Source organism: Pestalotiopsis fici (genome assembly GCF_000516985.1).
Source record: "Pestalotiopsis fici W106-1 unplaced genomic scaffold PFICI_Scf_6, whole genome shotgun sequence".
In the NCBI taxonomy this organism is placed as follows: Eukaryota; Fungi; Ascomycota; class Sordariomycetes; order Amphisphaeriales; family Sporocadaceae; genus Pestalotiopsis; species Pestalotiopsis fici.
Genome location: NW_006917096.1, coordinates 495800 through 512439, shown reverse-complemented (window position 1 = coordinate 512439; position 16640 = coordinate 495800). Strand labels below are relative to the sequence as shown.

Genomic DNA, 16640 nt, shown 5'->3' with positions numbered 1-16640 from the left:
AGCCCAAGTTGATGAGCTGTGGATCTGTGGCGATTGTCCCGTGATATCCAACCCATGACAGTAAAACAGCAATATCTAGAGGGTTCTTTCAGCAACAGCTAAGTAAAGCGAACATAATATTTCCCTCCAGGCAATGATGCAATCATAGCATCATTGGACGAATTTAAGCTTGTTAAGGTCCCTTCAGGACCTTTTAGCTGTAATTTCGAGTATGACGGGCCAAGTGAGAATATAAAGCTGCCCTCAGTTCCCGCTGGTGTTTCAAACTCGCCCATTTGCCCGCCTTGAGTATAGCTTGCCGTAAAAGCTCCCAACTTGGTTGAAAAGCCTGCTGTAATATTTCTCAGGCCTCCCAATCTCGGTTGCATAATCCATGACCTTCCGGCGGGGCCAGTCAATCGAATACCCGCCGCTAGGTTTGTCAAAGCGGATGTCGGTGTTGTCGACCAGCCGTGAGCATAACTTATCTTCGAGTCTGCCGTTGTATATGGCGCCCATCGAATTGAGCCATCTGTCGAATAACCCTCAAGAAACGTACTATTCGTCATGCGGGGGTCGTCCAGCATAAAGTCTGCCCACATAAATGACATCAGGTCGACTGCGCGGGATGCGTTGCCCGCTAGATAGTGAGCGCGAAGCTCGAAACCAGAGGCAAACGGCGCGATAGTAGTTCCTCCTTCAGGAGCAGGTGCACCGTAAGGACGAATCCATCGCGCAGCGAGGGAATTGGAGATAACAGAGGCGATTGTAGAGTTCACCAGGCCGGAAATAACGGCCCAGGAGTTTCCGTCTTGGGGGGTCACAGATGAAGTGTCCTTGTCCCTAAATAGACCTGCTGCACTATTCCAAAGAAATGGAATTATTGCGGTCTGGATACTCGTGCGGCTGGCCGCCCATTCCGCCACGACAGTGTCGTCATGGACCTCGTTAGCAAGATAAATACCAAGCCCTAAGGTATAGAAGAGGATCAAATTGGCCTAGATAAAGTTAGCGAAGGGCTCGCCTCAGAAAATGGCTGAAAGGGGAAGTTGCCTCAATATTATGACCGCCCATGGACCTTCTCCCCCAGTCGTTACCACTGGTGACTAATGCCATTCCTGTAGAGTCGATTGTTGAGATACTATAATCAAGCGCAAGCTTGAACTGATCCCAGACTTCCTTTATATAGTCCAGGTCGCCTGTAAATATGTAATAGTCGTATACAACAATAAGTGTATAAAGATGATATGTGAAGCTCCACAAAAAGGTCTCTGAACTGTGTCCCTGCTGGTAAGGCGTGCCTGCGTAAGGAAGCTGACCATTAGATTGTTGCAAGATAAGAAGAGAATCAAGAGCATTTCTGACTGCATCATAGTTGCCGGTAGAGACATAAAGCGAAGGCGCTGAAACAACAATGTCACCAGGCCAAACCATACGAGATCGTTTGGGCCCATCCACAAGGACCGAGGTCCCATTGGAGATGACTTTGTCGGCCAAGAACCCCTTCTTCAATGAGTCTCCTTGCGTGGGATCAATGATGCACATCTGGTTGGTATAGGCTCCCGCATACCAAACGCGATTCAGCTTCTCGCTGTCGCAGTGAAAATACCCAGTGTACGCTGATGGATTGGGCGTTGCTGGCTCCGCATTGAAGTTGACTGTCAAGTTGGATATTGCGATTGTACCAGTACTGTTGCTCACCACCGTCAGGTAACGGAAGCCTCCTCTGAAGACATTCTTTTCTGAGGCATGGTAACCTTTGCTCGTTATGTTGAATGCCATGGGAGGATCCCGGCCAGTGGAGCCCAAGACTGAATCACAAAATTCGGGACTAATCCATTGCGAGCTTTCTGTAAAAGTGAAAGCCAGCGAGTGGCTACTCCCATCGAAAGAGTCTACGTTGAAATTGATATTGCCGCCGATCTCCTTGCCAAAATCAAAAGTGACGCTGGTGTTGACGCCTGTGAAGGTTGCGGCATCACCGGAGAGAAGTCGATGTGCTTTTGCGACCGGGCCATTAAGAGAATATACCGATTTGGGGAGCAGGGTCTTTGACTTTGGTGCCAGTATATATTCGCTGTATAAAACAGCAGAGACGCAGTGAATCCAACAGAGTTCAATAAGGAGACGAGATAATCGGTTTACAGTCATCGTAGCCACTGAAGTCTCGAGGAAATATGATACATGAGATCAATTATAGAGTTAAAAGGGCAACGATTCAGACGATCATGGACGAGAAGGTGATCTTATATAACCGTCTGTCCCGCTCTTGCCTCTGCCATAAAAGAGCAAGGCTTGAACGGTAAAAACACATTGTACGATTTACTGTGATCCAAACCCTCATCTAGTTTCCGCACATAACTAAAGCGAGGCGAAATTTTTTTTTTCACTATTCTGAATACTACTTCACGTCAAACAAGAAATATTATCATATCGTAGTATCTTTAATGCGATGCGACGAAGACAGATTTTCTGAACCAAGTCATTAGACATCCGATTGGGGGATAATTTTTTTGAATGAGCAACGGTTTCCCCCGCGTGCCTGCAGCGTCCTCCTAAGCATGTCAACCCGAATGACTAAGCGCAGATGAGTGAAGATAAACCCCAACTGGGGCAGGAAGCCTTCTCAGCACTTCTCAAGCCCCCCAGGCTTTTTATACGATGATAACTTCTCAAATAAAGAATGCTTCTTACTCTCCTTGCTAGCACCATAAGAATATTATTGGAGGATATTAATATTTTAAAAGCTGCACCGCTGTGGTCGTAATCCTGTAATAATCTCTAATCTTTTATGCAAAAGTCTTGTGTTCAAATTTTGTGATGTTCCAAAAAAAGAAAAAGAAAATCTGGTTTCTGTTTTTTTGCCAGTGGGTGGCTCAGTGGTTGGTTTAGTGGACGGTTTTTTGAGGTTATAGCGTGTCTTTAGTGGACGTTATAGTGAGACAAGAATACTTCTCAAATGAAGAAGGCTTCTTGCCCATAAGGACTCCCAGTACGATATGCAGGCGATTGCTCCCTGTTTTTGCAAGCAAGAACTCCGCCCTGAACTCGGTGAGCGGATGTATGGGCTCGAAATGGCTGAAAGCCAACGATTTCCACCTATACGCAGCACATGATACATGGCCAGAATTGCACTAATGGACGACAGTCTTGGCTGGCTTTATTCAGACCGGATGGCACCGAACCACGCAAGCCAAGAAGCAACACATACTGATTTGAAATACATTTACCGCATAGATAACATATAACGTGTTCCTTTTATTATGACCGGGCTCGCGTCAGTATACGCCTTTCAACCAAAGTATTCATAAGCGTATTTGGCCAATTGCATGTACCAATCACGATCATATTGGTAATAGAAGGTACTGTGATCACTGGGGTCATAGACATTGTATCTTTGCAATTGAGCTCCAGGGGCGAATCTGCCATCAACTAGTCACTCGCAAACACTTCACTGAGCTTTACCAAATGACCCCATTTCTTGTCCTGTTGTATCTCAATCACGTCATCCGATGTGACAGCTTTGAACTCATCAATGGACCTCGTACCAAAGTCGTATTTGCGATCATCATGGGCAAAAGCAATGAGGATATCCAGCCACTCCTCCATCAGCCGCAACTCTGTAGGCGTCGGTCCATGCTGAATGGAAAAGTTCCACCACGGCTTGTCCATGGCATGCGACACGCCAAACGACGCGGGCGCCACTTTTTCCGTGATAAACGACAGCCGCTTGGCCACCTGGTACCGCCAAATGTCCCCCAGCGGCACGCCGTGCGCAAACAGGTGGTGCACGAGGCCGCGCGACGGCGCCAGGACCTGGCCGTCGGCAATGATGCGGCCAAAGACGGCGCGCCACGCCGCGAGGTTGTCCTGGTTCTCCGGAGGCAACGTATCATAGTGCTCGAGGATGCGGTCCGTCGTGGCCGGGGCGTAGTAGTTGCCAATCTGCAGGCGCAGGGCGTCGAGCGTGGGCGCCTCGGGCGCATTGTACGTGGCGTACAGGGTCTCCTCGTTCAGGACCTCGCCAATGAGGATGCGCATGCCGCGCCTGGTAAAGTCGGCTGCAAAGGCCCCGTCGCGCAGGTACTCGACCATGCCGCTGTGGATAAAGAGGTCGTCCGTCACGGGTCGGAATGTGTGGTTTTTGAGGTGGGAGATTGCAGAGACCAGGTCCCGCCAGCTCAGCGCTCGCAGCTTGGCGAGTTTCTCGGCGCCCGATGCCGTCTCCGGGATCTTGAAGTAAGCGCATATTTCGTCAAACTGAGGTTGCGACTCGGCCAGGGTCTTTGGCTGTGCCGGTATAGCGTTTGAGATCATGTAGAACCGATGAAAGAGCTGCTCTGCCGCGCCTACACGCGACTCGGCGCCACGGAAGTCGTGGAGGACCTGGGCCTCGACACCATATGAGCCGGCACTACGCCCGCCGAGAGTTATGTTATTGGGGTCGCCACCGAACAAGTCAATGTTCTCCTTGACCCAGCGGATCGCCAGTCGCTGATCCCACAGACCAAAATTTCCAGCCGAAGAACCCTCGCTCTCGGCGTGCAGTTCCTCAGACGCTAGGAACCCAAATATATTGAGCCGGTAGCCAATGGCGACCACAATGGCATTCAGGCCGCCCGTAGAAATCATCTCCGTCGGGTCCATGGTCGCGTCTTGCGACGGGTCGCCGAGCTGGAACCATCCTCCATGCAACCAGAGTAGGACGGGAAGCTTCTGGTTGGCCTTTTCCCCATCCTTGGGCACCGGTGTCCAAATGTTCATGACCAGACAGTCCTCGGAAAACGCCGTGTCACCGCCCTGTTCAGGGTTGGCACTGAAGGAGCCCTGCGGACATACCGGCCTGAACTCGGTCGCATCAAAGGGCCTTTCCTCCCCGTCGCTACCGCCGCCTGATGAAAATCGGTATGATGCCGGAAGAGGTCTTGGTTTCCGCCATCTGTGCTCGCCGGTTGGTGGTAGGGCATACGGAATCCCGGCATAGCGACGGGACTTGTTATCGTACTGCAGCCCTTTGATGGCACCTTTCTTGCCAAGGTCGAGCTGGCACTCCTTGACGTGATATGAGATGGTGACTCCCATTCTTCCAGAAAATTGTATCTTGGTTCAATGACAATGTGAACGACTTGGTCACAGTACATCAACACAAGTGTTGTGTCAATCGTTGTGGACGGGTCACTGGGTCGGATCCCTTCCGACAAAAGGGCGAATAACACTCACTATAACTGACCAAAATTCGCAATATTCCAGGTCCACTTGTACCGGTCGTACATCAAGGACCGACCACGGAGCGAGATAGCAATAGAAGCTGTGCAAACAGCCGATGATTGAAAGGCACGGAACTCGGAAGATGATGACAATGTTTATTATCTAAGAAATGAGATTGGATTGAGATTGGCGGTTCTGGTTCTGGTTGTGGTCTCTTCATCGCGCTGCCCCGACCGAAGCCGATAGTACGGCCTGTAATCGCTGGTTATAGTTGGGGTGGCCGCCCAGTGGCGGAAGCTTGTTTAGTGGCAACCCCTCTAGGCGACGCTCAGTGATTGGCTGAATTAATCGACGGATGGATCTCCAGCGCATTCATTAGTGTCGTGAGAAATAAGTGGACATGACCCCTAGACTTCTGGGCGATGAATTCCGTGTCGGCAGAAAAAGAGCGAATTTGAGACTTGATGTAAAAGCTGTTTAGTTGATACACTTGAATGTTTTGATATATCTATCGCTATTTCAACATTGATGCTTCATTTAGAAGAAATAGGAATTCCTTCAACATCGTATTTGAATAAAAAGAAAATCTTATCATTTCCCAAGATTAGGTCACATTCACGTCTCTGATCAAGAAGGGGGGATTTGAAGTAAGAAGTACAAAGATAAATCGTTATATTGAGATTCAATTGCATTCATCTCGCGATGGCGGTTGCCTCTCTCCGATTTGTTTCAAATCTCAATCACATTTTCTTCTTTTATAATGATAACGAGCTGCCATCACCACCAAACCAATGCGCAGCTACACATCATCCATAACCTTTATTTACAATCTCATACAGTCATAGACGCTGGCTGTTTAGGATGTGTGATCAGCAACAACTACATGTTGTATCTAAAATGAACGTTCTCGACATCCGTCATGTCGGATTCCGCATTCAGACGGCCTTGATGCTCTGCTTCCTCGGCCGACATTCCGAGGTCGCGCACCATGGCATCGCGCTTTCGGTTTTGGCGAATGTCTGTAGATGTATAGAGATTAGCTACTGGTCGCTCCACGTTCTGAGGCAAGGAATCAACCTACAATAAAGCCTCCATATACTCAAGATGACGAACTGTAATCCGTACATGACAGAGCACACGACAATGGCGGGAATGTACTGCAATGGAGTGTCAGCATGCTTTGAGCTGGGCCATGGGAATCACTGTGTGTGGGTATCAAGATGACTTACCCTTGGGGCATCTTTTTCCTGGAATACTTGAGCACCAATGGTGTTGCCGGTGCAGTATGCAATCAAAAGAACTGTAGAAATGACAGACTTTTTCGTTCGACCGGCAATGTTGGAAGGGATCAAAGTCCATGTCACTGTAAATGTCAATGTTATGATATTTATCGCCAGATTTCGACGCAAAGACTACGTACTCGGTGCAGCGACATTTCCGATGGACGTGATAAAGTACACGCCCCATCTTGTCCACAGGTGGCCGGTCTTTGGCAACAGAGCCAGTCCGAGCATGCCGGCAAAGGACGGGACCACGGAGAGTGCAGCAACATACACTGTGATAGTCAATATCTGATTTGAGCGAGAGAGATGCGAGACAAGACTTACTTCGAAGGTTGGCCTTCTTTCTCGTAAGGATACCGGCTGCGGCGAAAACAGCAATGGAAAGTAACTGCTGAGGGATCTTGCCCTTGACTATGGTATCCAAGCTCGAGAATCCAAAAGAGACATAGACCAAGTTGCCAAAGGCCGTGACTCCACCATTGGGAATAGAGTTGATGACGACGAAAAAGAAGACAAAGTAGAGCTGAGGATCACGGAACGAAGCCCGAACCTGATCCCAACGCCACTGCGTCCGCTCCTGGGCATCCGAACCCGTCTGACTGGCGACGACGCGAGCATAGGCAATGCGCTTCTCCTCGGCGCTGAGCCAGCGGACTTCTCGTGGCGTGCCAAAGACGAGGTAGACAATGAACGAGAGCACAATGGTAAGGGAGCCGAGAAAGAGCGAGATGCCTTTCCAAGGCGCCAGCCCCGTCGGGTCCTGCTTTGCTCGCATGCCGATGCCGTAGTTGATGAGACTCGTAATCACGTCCATACCGGCGTTCGCGGTTCCCCATACCATGACGCGCGAGCTGTGTTCTTCTGTTGTGTACCATGATGCCGTAAGTACAAGAAGTGCCGGACTGAGGATATTAGTTGGCTAATCGTTTTGATCGCATTTATGCATTTGACTCACTATGTTGTGCACTCTGAAAAAAGAGCGATTGATTAGCTGATGGATTCTACCCAAGTCCTTCAATCACTTACCAGCAATACCCTGAAGGGTTCGTACTACCATCAACTCTGCAAAGTTTCGGCAAAATGCAATGCAAAGAACAAGCACACCTTGGCAAGAGTCAGCAAATGAATTGACAAGTGTATAGTGCTCCTTCATACCCCAGATGAGCATGGATATCGAGACCATGTATCGAATGTTGACTTTTTGCATGAGATAATTTCCAGGTGCTTCGGCCCTACGAATGCGGTGTTAGATCTCCAATCTCTGTCGTAGGGGGAGTATATGTCTAGAAGCTCAGATTAAAGAAAAAAAAATAATACTTACAAGAGATAGGCAATGTAGAACACCGAACTCAACCCTGGCTGGACTCAGTACCAATTTCAAGTGCAGAAATGCAGCTAGGATGCATCCAACTCACATGAATACTGCTGACCAACCAATCCCGTGTCTGTACGAAGCCCAAAGGTAGCCTGTGTACTGACAGACACCTTGTCGGCATACTGCGTGCCAGACACAATCCACATGAGGGGAAGAAGAATCCAATCTGCTCGTCGAAGTACCTTGGCGTACTGAGCCGCTGTATACTCTCCCTCGGCAGCGTGTACAATGTCGGCAACCACATCGCTTGCCTTGCCATCGCCGCCTTCCTGGATGGAAGGTGCCGCAGCGTGGACGCCGGGCGCATCCTTCATGGCCGACTTTTCTATATCGTGGGACGACATTTTGGAATCCAACTCAAAGCAAAAGACGAGATTTCCTTCCAATGGCCTTGATTTTCAGAATTACAGCATTACGGTCTTGAAGTTTTAGAGTCAGGGAAGCGGCCAGGTTATCAATTGCAGCATAATCGACAGTAATATCTCCAGGATCTTATCGCCACAACCAACACGCAGTCCATTGTCACACGAGTCTAGTCCATATCCTGGGGATGATCATGTCGATAAGCTGGTGACCTGTTCTAGGGGGTCTCGGCCGGAGCTCGGCTGTGTACCGAAGCCAATAGTATCTGGTTTCTTCCTACGGACATGGGTCAAGTATCAATGATACTTGACTAACCCAAGCCACTGGTTCAATTTGACCGTAGAAGGAGTAAAGTAACTCGATAAGAATCTCCCCAGAGCCATCATTTCACCATTTCGAATGATGATACTTTACAGTATCGGTATTTCAAGAACGTCCGCGAAGGATCGGACGCCTCCGAAAAACGCATCCACCGTAAATGTGGCATCTAAGCCGAGTTGGCGGACCGGGGCGGGGCGGGGAACAAGTGACTCTTTTTACCTACCCGGTCTTCATCGGCCGTCTCTCGTCTAGATTGAGTTGCTTGTGTCACTCTACAAAACCCTTGGCGCAGGAAACGATACTTGTTTAGCATTACTTGCATTTTCTTGGTAACACGGATTATAAACGACTCAAGATGAACGACAACGAGACTGTAGCCGCGGTTTTGGAGACCACGGCGACACGCAAAATGAATGGCCATTTACCCAATGCCGTCGATTTATCGCATCACTTGAATTTGCTATCCCGCTCACGACACCCTAGCCCGCTCAAGGATATAATCAAATTCATGGGCTACGATGGCATGATCAGTCTAGCTGGAGGTAAGCAATCCCCTTACCAAGTTTGGGGTCTCAAAGTATTAATTGCAATTACAAGGCCTCCCACATCCATCTCTGTTTCCCGTGTACGATGCATCGTTCACTGTGTCGGCGCCATCGCCAACGGCGGATAGCCTTGAGATTAAATTGTCCAACGACTCGGGGGAAACGCCGCCACTGTCCAAATTCCTTCAATACGGTAAGTCATCGTGCGCCAAGGGGGAAATTGGAGAAAAAGTCCATCAAAAGCTCAAAATTTACAGGAACATGCACCGGTAATGCCGAGTTGCGACAATGGTGTCTCGACTTTACACGGCAGATTCACCGTCCAGCCTACAAGGACTTTGACGTGCTCCTGCACCCGGGCAACACCAATGCCTGGAGTAAAGTGGTCGGCTTGTTGTGCGAAAAGGGTGACTATATCCTGTGCGAGAGCTACACGTACCCATCGTCGCAGGCCTTGTGGATTCCCAATGACAATTTTGCGGCCCCCGTGGCCATGGACGGCGAGGGCATCACGGACACGGCCCTCGAGGAGATCTTGTCCACGTGGGATGCGACGCACCCCGGCGTTAAGAGGCCGCATGTGCTGTACCTGGTCAGTGTGGGTTCGAATCCGACGGGTGTATCGATGGGCTCTGAAAGACGCCGGAAAATCTATGAAATCTGCGTCAAGTACGGTGAGTGATATAACAAACTGGATCACTTTAAGAATCATGCACAATTGGCTCATTCAACGACTGTAGATGTCATAATTGTGGAAGATGACCCATACTACTTTCTGCAATACCCAGAAATTGATACCTCGGGGACTCCCACCGAGTACACCTCGACAAGCAACAAAGAGTTCCTCTCGTCGCTGGTCCCCTCATTCCTACGCTTCGACCGACAGGGTCGCGTAATCCGTCTCGAGTCCTTTAGCAAAACACTGGCACCGGGCCTGCGACTGGGCTACTTTGTCGCCAACCCGCTGTTCACGGAGCGCCTGCTGCGCGCCACCGAGGTCGAGACGCAGGACCCGTCGGGCCTGTCGCAGGCTCTGGTGCTGGCCCTGCTCACGCGCTGGTCGCGCGACGGCTACATTACCTGGCTGCAGAATCTGCGCCTCGAGTACCAGCGTCGAAGGGACTGGATGGTTGCCGCGCTGCGCAAGAGCTTTGACTTGGCGCCCGCGTCCGAGTATCCAGAGCTATCGGGGGCAGAGGGAGGACTGGTGGCTGCAATCCTCGGCCCGAATGGATCTAGAGTCCCCGTCTTTAGCTTTATCGCCCCGACGGGCGGCATGTTCATCTGGACAAAGTTTTACTTTGGTCACAACGCCAAGTATCTGGCGCTCAAGAACGCCGCGGTCGAGGTGGACCCTGAACAGATCTTTGCAAACAAGCTTTGGGCTGAGCTAGCCGAGGAGCGCGTGCTGTTGACGCCGGGATATTATTACCACCCGTGGCAGGGCGCAGACAAGACCAGCACAACTGCGCGTGGCGCTGATCCAGATTCGTCGCACTTTCGACTGGCCTTTTCCATGACTACGGTACGTTTCCTGCCCTTTCTAACCATGTGAGATTTACTGATAATTGTTACAGAAAGACGATATGGAATTGGGTATCGAGCGAATGGCGAATGTGATTCGGAGATCGTGGTCGCCATGATTGGACATGGAAGTATACAGGAGTACCAATAAAAGGTCGATGCGATGGCACGTTATCAAAAGCAATGAGAATTCAGATGGAACGTCTATGTACGCTCTATGCATTTCGCGTCTATGTAATACAATGCTCTAAACTATTTACAAAATGAAGAGAAAGAAAAAAGGCGATGAAATCTTTTCATCAGAGCCGCTACACACCGTTGTCTTTGACGACAGGGAAAAAAGTCATTCCAAGGAAAAGAAACTCTAAGAGTGCCAGTTGACCTGGTGGCGAACCGATCGCTTTCTCTTGCGGCACTTGCTGGTTCCGCTACCCGAGCCGGTGCTGCCACCAGTGGTATCGGTCGAGTTGGATCCGGTGCTGCCGTTCCAGTTGGCAACGTTGTAGGCGGAAATCTTGGCGGCGGCCTGCTCGGCGACAATCATGATGATGGCCTGGGTGTTGCCGGTGGGCAGGTCGGGGTGGATGGAGGCATCGACGACAAAGAGGTTGTCGGTACCGTAAACTCTAGTATCGAGATCGACAACAGCGGTACCGTTTTGGCGACCATCATCAGTGCCCATTCTGGCGCTGCCGACCCAGTGGTCGCCGCTGACCAGAGACGCAGAGATGATGCTGGACGGGGTGGCGCCCGAGGTGGAGTAGCTCAGGGTGTGGGTGCTGTTGCCGGACGCAATGGAAGAGTTGCTCGAGGTCATGTCCAGCAGAGACTGGATAAAGTCAGAGTAGACGGCCATATCCTCATTCGTGGTCAACCAGGGCTTGGTGTTGAGGACGGTGCTGCCCGAGGACGAAATTCCGAGCTCACCACGACTGGTGGCACCGTGGGTGAGGAAGACCTTGACGGTGACGGTGTCGTCGGCCATGGCGCTGATGGTACCCTGGAGGTAGCGAGTTACGCCATCGGTTCCGTTGGCCGACGTCCAAATGTGCATGCGCTGAGCTGCCTGGGTAATGGTACCGGCACCCTGCTCATACAGATCCAGATCTGTCGAGTTGGGCGAAGAGGCAAGGCCAGAAAAGTCAAAAGCCTCAAAAGTGGGTGCGGCTTTGAATTGCAGAGGCACTTGAGCGTGGTCCATCAAGTTGTGTCCGACAGGCAGGTCAATCCAGTCAGCCGAGTCGGGCAAAGAGACACCAGAAGTGCCGCTCTGGACAATGCTGAGAGCATCGGAGCGACCGATACCAGAGTTCCAGAGAACACGAGGAGTGGAAAGGGCACCCGAAGCGAGGACGACCTTGCCGTTGGTGTTGAGGTTAATGATTTGAGTGGAGCCGTCGGTGGCCTGGGTCAAGACACCAGTGACGGTGCTACCGGTCCTCAGAACCTGAATGACATTGGTCTCGAGTCTCAGGGTAAAGGTGTCAAGCTGCTCAGCAAAGGGCATGTAGGTTCTGGCAGGTCCAGCGCGGAGGTGGTTGGAGATACTCCAGGCGGGGCGAGAAAAGACGGCATGCTTCTCATCGGGGCTCTCGATAGAGTCAACCTCGCTCCAGCCCTGCTGACTGAGGTATGAAGACCATGTGGTGTAAGCCAGGTCGTCATAGTGCTTGCCATCGGCAGAGGGCTGCGTGGTACCAGGGTTGCGAGAGTAGAGACGGTCAGCAGCCTCGGAAATGGAGTCCCAGTTCCAACCCGTGGGCCAACGCTCAAAGTCGTGAGCTGGAGGATGAATGAAGTTCAGACCGTTGACAGAGCTGGAACCACCGAGCAGACAGCCAGCAGTTGAAGCAGTGTCAGAGCAGAACTTGGTACCCGAGAGAGTGGACAAGCTGCTGCCAAGAGCGGGCACATCATAGGGAGTCAGAGTATCGTTCCAAGACAGACCCTGGCTAGAGCCGAGAGACACGGTGTTGGCAGGGCCACGCTCAATGAGCAAGACGTTGACGCCGCTCTCGGCCAAGCGCTCAGCAGCAATGATACCAGAGGTACCACCGCCGACAACAATGACATCGTAAGTGGTGTTGAAGGTTGTGGGGGTAGAGATGGTGCTGTTTGAGCCAGAACCCGTGGTAGGAGTGGTTGAGTTGGTCGAGTTTGATCCTCCGGTGGAAGGAGTAGTGCTGACAGCTGACCCGTAAGAAGCCCAAGTAGCATATTGAGCAGACTGAGCGGCAGTAAAGTTGGCAACATAAATGTTGGCACCAAGGTCGTGGTAGACCAAAGCAGTGGACGAGTCAGACGGCGTAGTTGGGTTGGAGCTGGAAACAGCATAACCAAGAGCACCAGTATCGGCCGAAAAATCAAAAGTCGTAGAGCCTCCAATCACGCAGCCCTCGCAGACAAAAGTGTAAGACAAGTGCGTGCTGTTGATAAAGGTACCATTGGCAATGGGTAAGGCCGACAGTGTCGAGTTCGTGTACACGTCGGGGGTTGAGTATGCGCTCGTGTATCGGAAACTGGACACAACCTCTTCTCCGTTGGGCCATGCTACGAGCAAAAGTCCTTGACACAATCCTAATTTAGTGCATGTTCTTGTAGAGAATACTGAGATGAGATGGGAAGATCGTGAAATACATACTGCCAGTCATTCCTGGGCCCATGGCCAAGGCACCCCAACCAGCTCCGTCGGTCAGAGGCACCACCATCTGACCAATGAAATCGGTAGTGGCATCCTCAGGAATAGCCATACCGAAACTATAGCCAGTGGTAGTGTCGAAATACGTCTGGAAGTCGATGCCAGTGTTGGAATCTGTGTAAGCTGTAGTCTTGACAGCAGCGGCTGCCAGCTGGGCAAGCCCAGCAAGGGCAACTGAGCCCACGAGGGTAGAATGCATCTTGAGTGACTTGTTTTCAAAAGACTGTTTGTGTGTTATATCGATCGGCTAGATATCTTTTTCTTTCTATTTGCTGTAGTTGTGTGAAATGAATGTATATGGCCTTCAAAGGCTTGTAACGAATTGAATGGATGAATGAATGAATGAATGACAAACACCGAACTAGCGGCGATGGTGAAAAGAATGTGCAAGCACCCGGAAAAGATGAAATGGAGAAGAATAGAAGATGAGAGAGTGCAGGCAAGATGACTTGTCTATATATTTCCCCCATTACCTTCAAGACCTTGGTCAGCATGCATAGTAGAGGAATCATTGACTGCTTGTAGATACCCATGACCAGAGCCTCAGGGCCAAGATTCACCTCGGTAGCTGAACCGATTGAAGGAAAAACATCTTGGCATGAAACAAGATGCGCGTATCCACTCAATATGATAAACCAGTTCAGGCAGCTGTATGTAGAGGTATGGAGCCTCATGAGGGACCATGAATAGGTCTTGGTTCACGACGAGCCACTTCCATCTGGTATTGTTAAAGCTTGAAAGGCCGGGCCCCCACAAATCCCTCTATCCATAATTTAAACATCAGGTGAACTTACCCCGGCTTGCTAGCGACTGGATTTTCTCAAGTAAAAGATTGACCCATAGGGTGTTGGGAATGGCAAGTTGCTGATTGGCTAGACGAGATGACTTTTGTTTCACTCATATAGCGACTTGGGTGCAAGCGGCTCTGCTGGCTGATCCTGGAGTGATCCATCGCTTCGGGGCTCGGCTAGGTTATAGGGGGGACAAGATTGGCCCAGCACTATAAACACGACAGCGCCCCTGGGGACCCCCCTGCTTACCCCTTGCTTACCACCCCGGATACATCCTGGCTTGTCGCTTGACATCCGGCATGATTCTAGATCTTTTGACAGTATCTGATCTCATTTGCTCTCCCCTGTGTGGCGTTGATTTTCTGCATGTTGGCGATGCCTACTGATATGGGCGTCTGACATTAATCGAAGAGTTGCGCAGCGTAGGATTGATGGCATGAATGTCGCGTGGGGGATTCGGATTGTTGCGCAGTAGTATAATTGTTTGTCGGCCGATTAGCCTAATCTGTAAATATGATGCCATGATTCCAAGCACACAGATTAAGTGTGCGTGCGTGCATGCTCAGGTATTGTGCTAATAGTGCGCGCGCGTCATCTACAATTAAAAATAGGGAGTCGGCAATACGCTGCACTCAGAAATGGTCTAGATGCAGACTCTGCCTCGAACGACTGCCACATCAAGCGATGATGCATTTCCTTTACAGTGCCTCATGGTTGCACTCTAATCTGCTACCATGTCAGGGGGATCCTATACTTAAGACTCTTCTCCTCGTCTCTGTCAGCTTCCCGCCATTTCTCTATTCCTCCTGCAACTCCATTTTCGTCAACCTGCCAAACTCCGCTTTCAACCAGTTCCACCCAGTTCTCCAGCACACGGAACAACTCCACATCGTGGTTGCGAGAGATGAACGGGTTGACCTTTGTCTGATAAAGCCCGGTGTTGAAGCCCGGTCCGTCTCGACTGTCCAAAAGGACACCATCCGTACTCCGCGCATAGTGAACGGCATCTGTATCCAAGCTACCAGTGGCGGACTGGGGCAGCACCAGGCGGCATTGGTCGTCGAACTCGGCTGAATCAAACCGGGACTCACTAATCCAAAGGCCACAGTCGTATAATGATCGAGCATTAGAGTATGGTCTGGGAAATGGATTGCGATAGTGATCAAATCGAGGAGTCACGGCCTTTGTACCATCGCTTTCCTCGGCTGGAAGAATGAGTATAGGATTGTTGTAGATGCTTTTGTGAAAGTCAATCTTTTGGTACGGCTGCTTCATCAGATCGTCCGAGTTTAGGATACGTATTCCAGGTGCAATGAACCGTAAGTGCGGCGAAGCGGAAGCTACAAGATCCCGAATCTTCCTAAGAAGCTTGAATACGAATGTGGCTCGTGTCGTGGGGAATAATAATGATATAGCTTGATCAATGGCTTTCGGTACATGTCAGTAGGACATTGACATGAGATCTTCATATTTTACTCACCTTGCGCTTTCGCAGGAATGTCATCCGAAATCGACTCAACGCTAGGCATTCGGTCCTGAATAGCTTTGAGTAGGCTTGCGAAAGCCTCAACAGTTCGATCCAAGACTTGTTCACTGTGCGAATGGAGCACCCATGGGCGTTGGGGCTCTATCATCGACAAGAATTGATCAGTCTCGAAATCTACCTTTGCATCGTCATCTTCATCGTCATCACTTGAACTCTCGTCAGAGTCAGACTCTTCCTCGCCCGCGGTGATCTTTCCGAGTCGGATCATGTCCAAATATCCACCCAGGAGAGATTGCAGAGATATCCAGGGCGTTTGTTCATCATGCATTGTCAACGAATATACTGCCTGTACCCTAAAAGTATTCTGGTTGAGACTGAAGGCATATTTCTGTTATTACACGGAGCTTTTCATGCCAAGACGGCGGGCTCACTCACATGACGCCAAAGGGATGACTTTCCAGGCCCGTGACATAATACAGACGTATGATTCCACTTCCAAACATCGCTTCGTCAACGAGCAACTCTGAAGGTGGCGCAAGGCCCGAAATATAGTAGAAAAAGTTGGCATAGCCAGTCTCAAAGTTGCAGAGTTGGGGCTCAATCTCTCGGGCCAATTTGAGAAACTGAATGACTTGGGGAGTCAGTCGTGCAGCGACTCCAGACGTCTCGCACTCTTCCCCATGGCGATCCCACCAGGTGCTGGGAGCAGCCTGCTCAAAGCCGAGTTCATGATACGCAGCCTCCCAGCCTATCTCCAAGATCTCATTATGCAGTTTCGCACAAAGTTCAGGATCAAAGGTGTCTGTTTGGTCCATGGCGAGCGCGGACTTGAATCAATTGAACCAGCGTGTGATAGTGTTTTGAATTTTAGGGTTACTTGTAGACTTGGTTGTAAATGAAGTAGAGAGTCCCGATACGAATTTAAAGGTTATAGCAGAAGGACGCTGTGTGCTAGGCTGCAGGCTGCCCTGACTCGCGGGGTCTAATACCAATGATGTAACTAACTGCTTGGCTGCCTAGAACATAACGTTTTTGGAAGAATCAAAAGTCGTGTGGAAGAGGGGTAA

The 16640-nt window shown here is 50.3% G+C and overlaps 6 protein-coding genes across 6 annotated transcripts; 1 reads left to right on the top strand and 5 right to left on the bottom strand.

Moving 5' to 3' along the window:
* Window positions 1–98: 98 nt before the first annotated feature.
* Window positions 99–2130, bottom strand: PFICI_08641 (uncharacterized protein; the record flags this gene model as incomplete). Its single annotated transcript, XM_007837222.1, has 2 exons — window positions 99–949; window positions 1077–2130. 2 exons carry the CDS (start codon window positions 2128–2130, stop codon window positions 99–101), a joined length of 1905 nt encoding a protein of 634 aa, XP_007835413.1.
* Window positions 2131–3411: 1281 nt separating this feature from the next.
* On the bottom strand, window positions 3412–5061 carry PFICI_08640 (uncharacterized protein; the record flags this gene model as incomplete). The annotated part of the gene is made up of 1 exon (XM_007837221.1): window positions 3412–5061. One exon carries the CDS (start codon window positions 5059–5061, stop codon window positions 3412–3414), a length of 1650 nt encoding a protein of 549 aa, XP_007835412.1.
* Window positions 5062–6066: 1005 nt separating this feature from the next.
* Window positions 6067–8189, bottom strand: PFICI_08639 (uncharacterized protein; the record flags this gene model as incomplete). The annotated part of the gene is made up of 10 exons (XM_007837220.1): window positions 6067–6206; window positions 6269–6344; window positions 6417–6550; window positions 6608–6742; window positions 6795–7372; window positions 7426–7438; window positions 7497–7574; window positions 7626–7702; window positions 7792–7825; window positions 7886–8189. The coding sequence occupies 10 exons, from the start codon at window positions 8187–8189 to the stop codon at window positions 6067–6069; spliced, it is 1569 nt and encodes a 522-aa protein (XP_007835411.1).
* A 695-nt stretch (window positions 8190–8884) lies between these two features.
* On the top strand, window positions 8885–10717 carry PFICI_08638 (uncharacterized protein; the record flags this gene model as incomplete). The annotated part of the gene is made up of 5 exons (XM_007837219.1): window positions 8885–9071; window positions 9127–9267; window positions 9332–9748; window positions 9815–10599; window positions 10652–10717. 5 exons carry the CDS (start codon window positions 8885–8887, stop codon window positions 10715–10717), a joined length of 1596 nt encoding a protein of 531 aa, XP_007835410.1.
* A 245-nt stretch (window positions 10718–10962) lies between these two features.
* Window positions 10963–13495, bottom strand: PFICI_08637 (uncharacterized protein; the record flags this gene model as incomplete). The annotated part of the gene is made up of 2 exons (XM_007837218.1): window positions 10963–13163; window positions 13240–13495. 2 exons carry the CDS (start codon window positions 13493–13495, stop codon window positions 10963–10965), a joined length of 2457 nt encoding a protein of 818 aa, XP_007835409.1.
* Window positions 13496–14816: 1321 nt separating this feature from the next.
* Window positions 14817–16388, bottom strand: PFICI_08636 (uncharacterized protein; the record flags this gene model as incomplete). Its single annotated transcript, XM_007837217.1, has 4 exons — window positions 14817–15514; window positions 15568–15714; window positions 15787–15947; window positions 16009–16388. 4 exons carry the CDS (start codon window positions 16386–16388, stop codon window positions 14817–14819), a joined length of 1386 nt encoding a protein of 461 aa, XP_007835408.1.
* Between the last annotated feature and the right edge of the window lie 252 nt (window positions 16389–16640).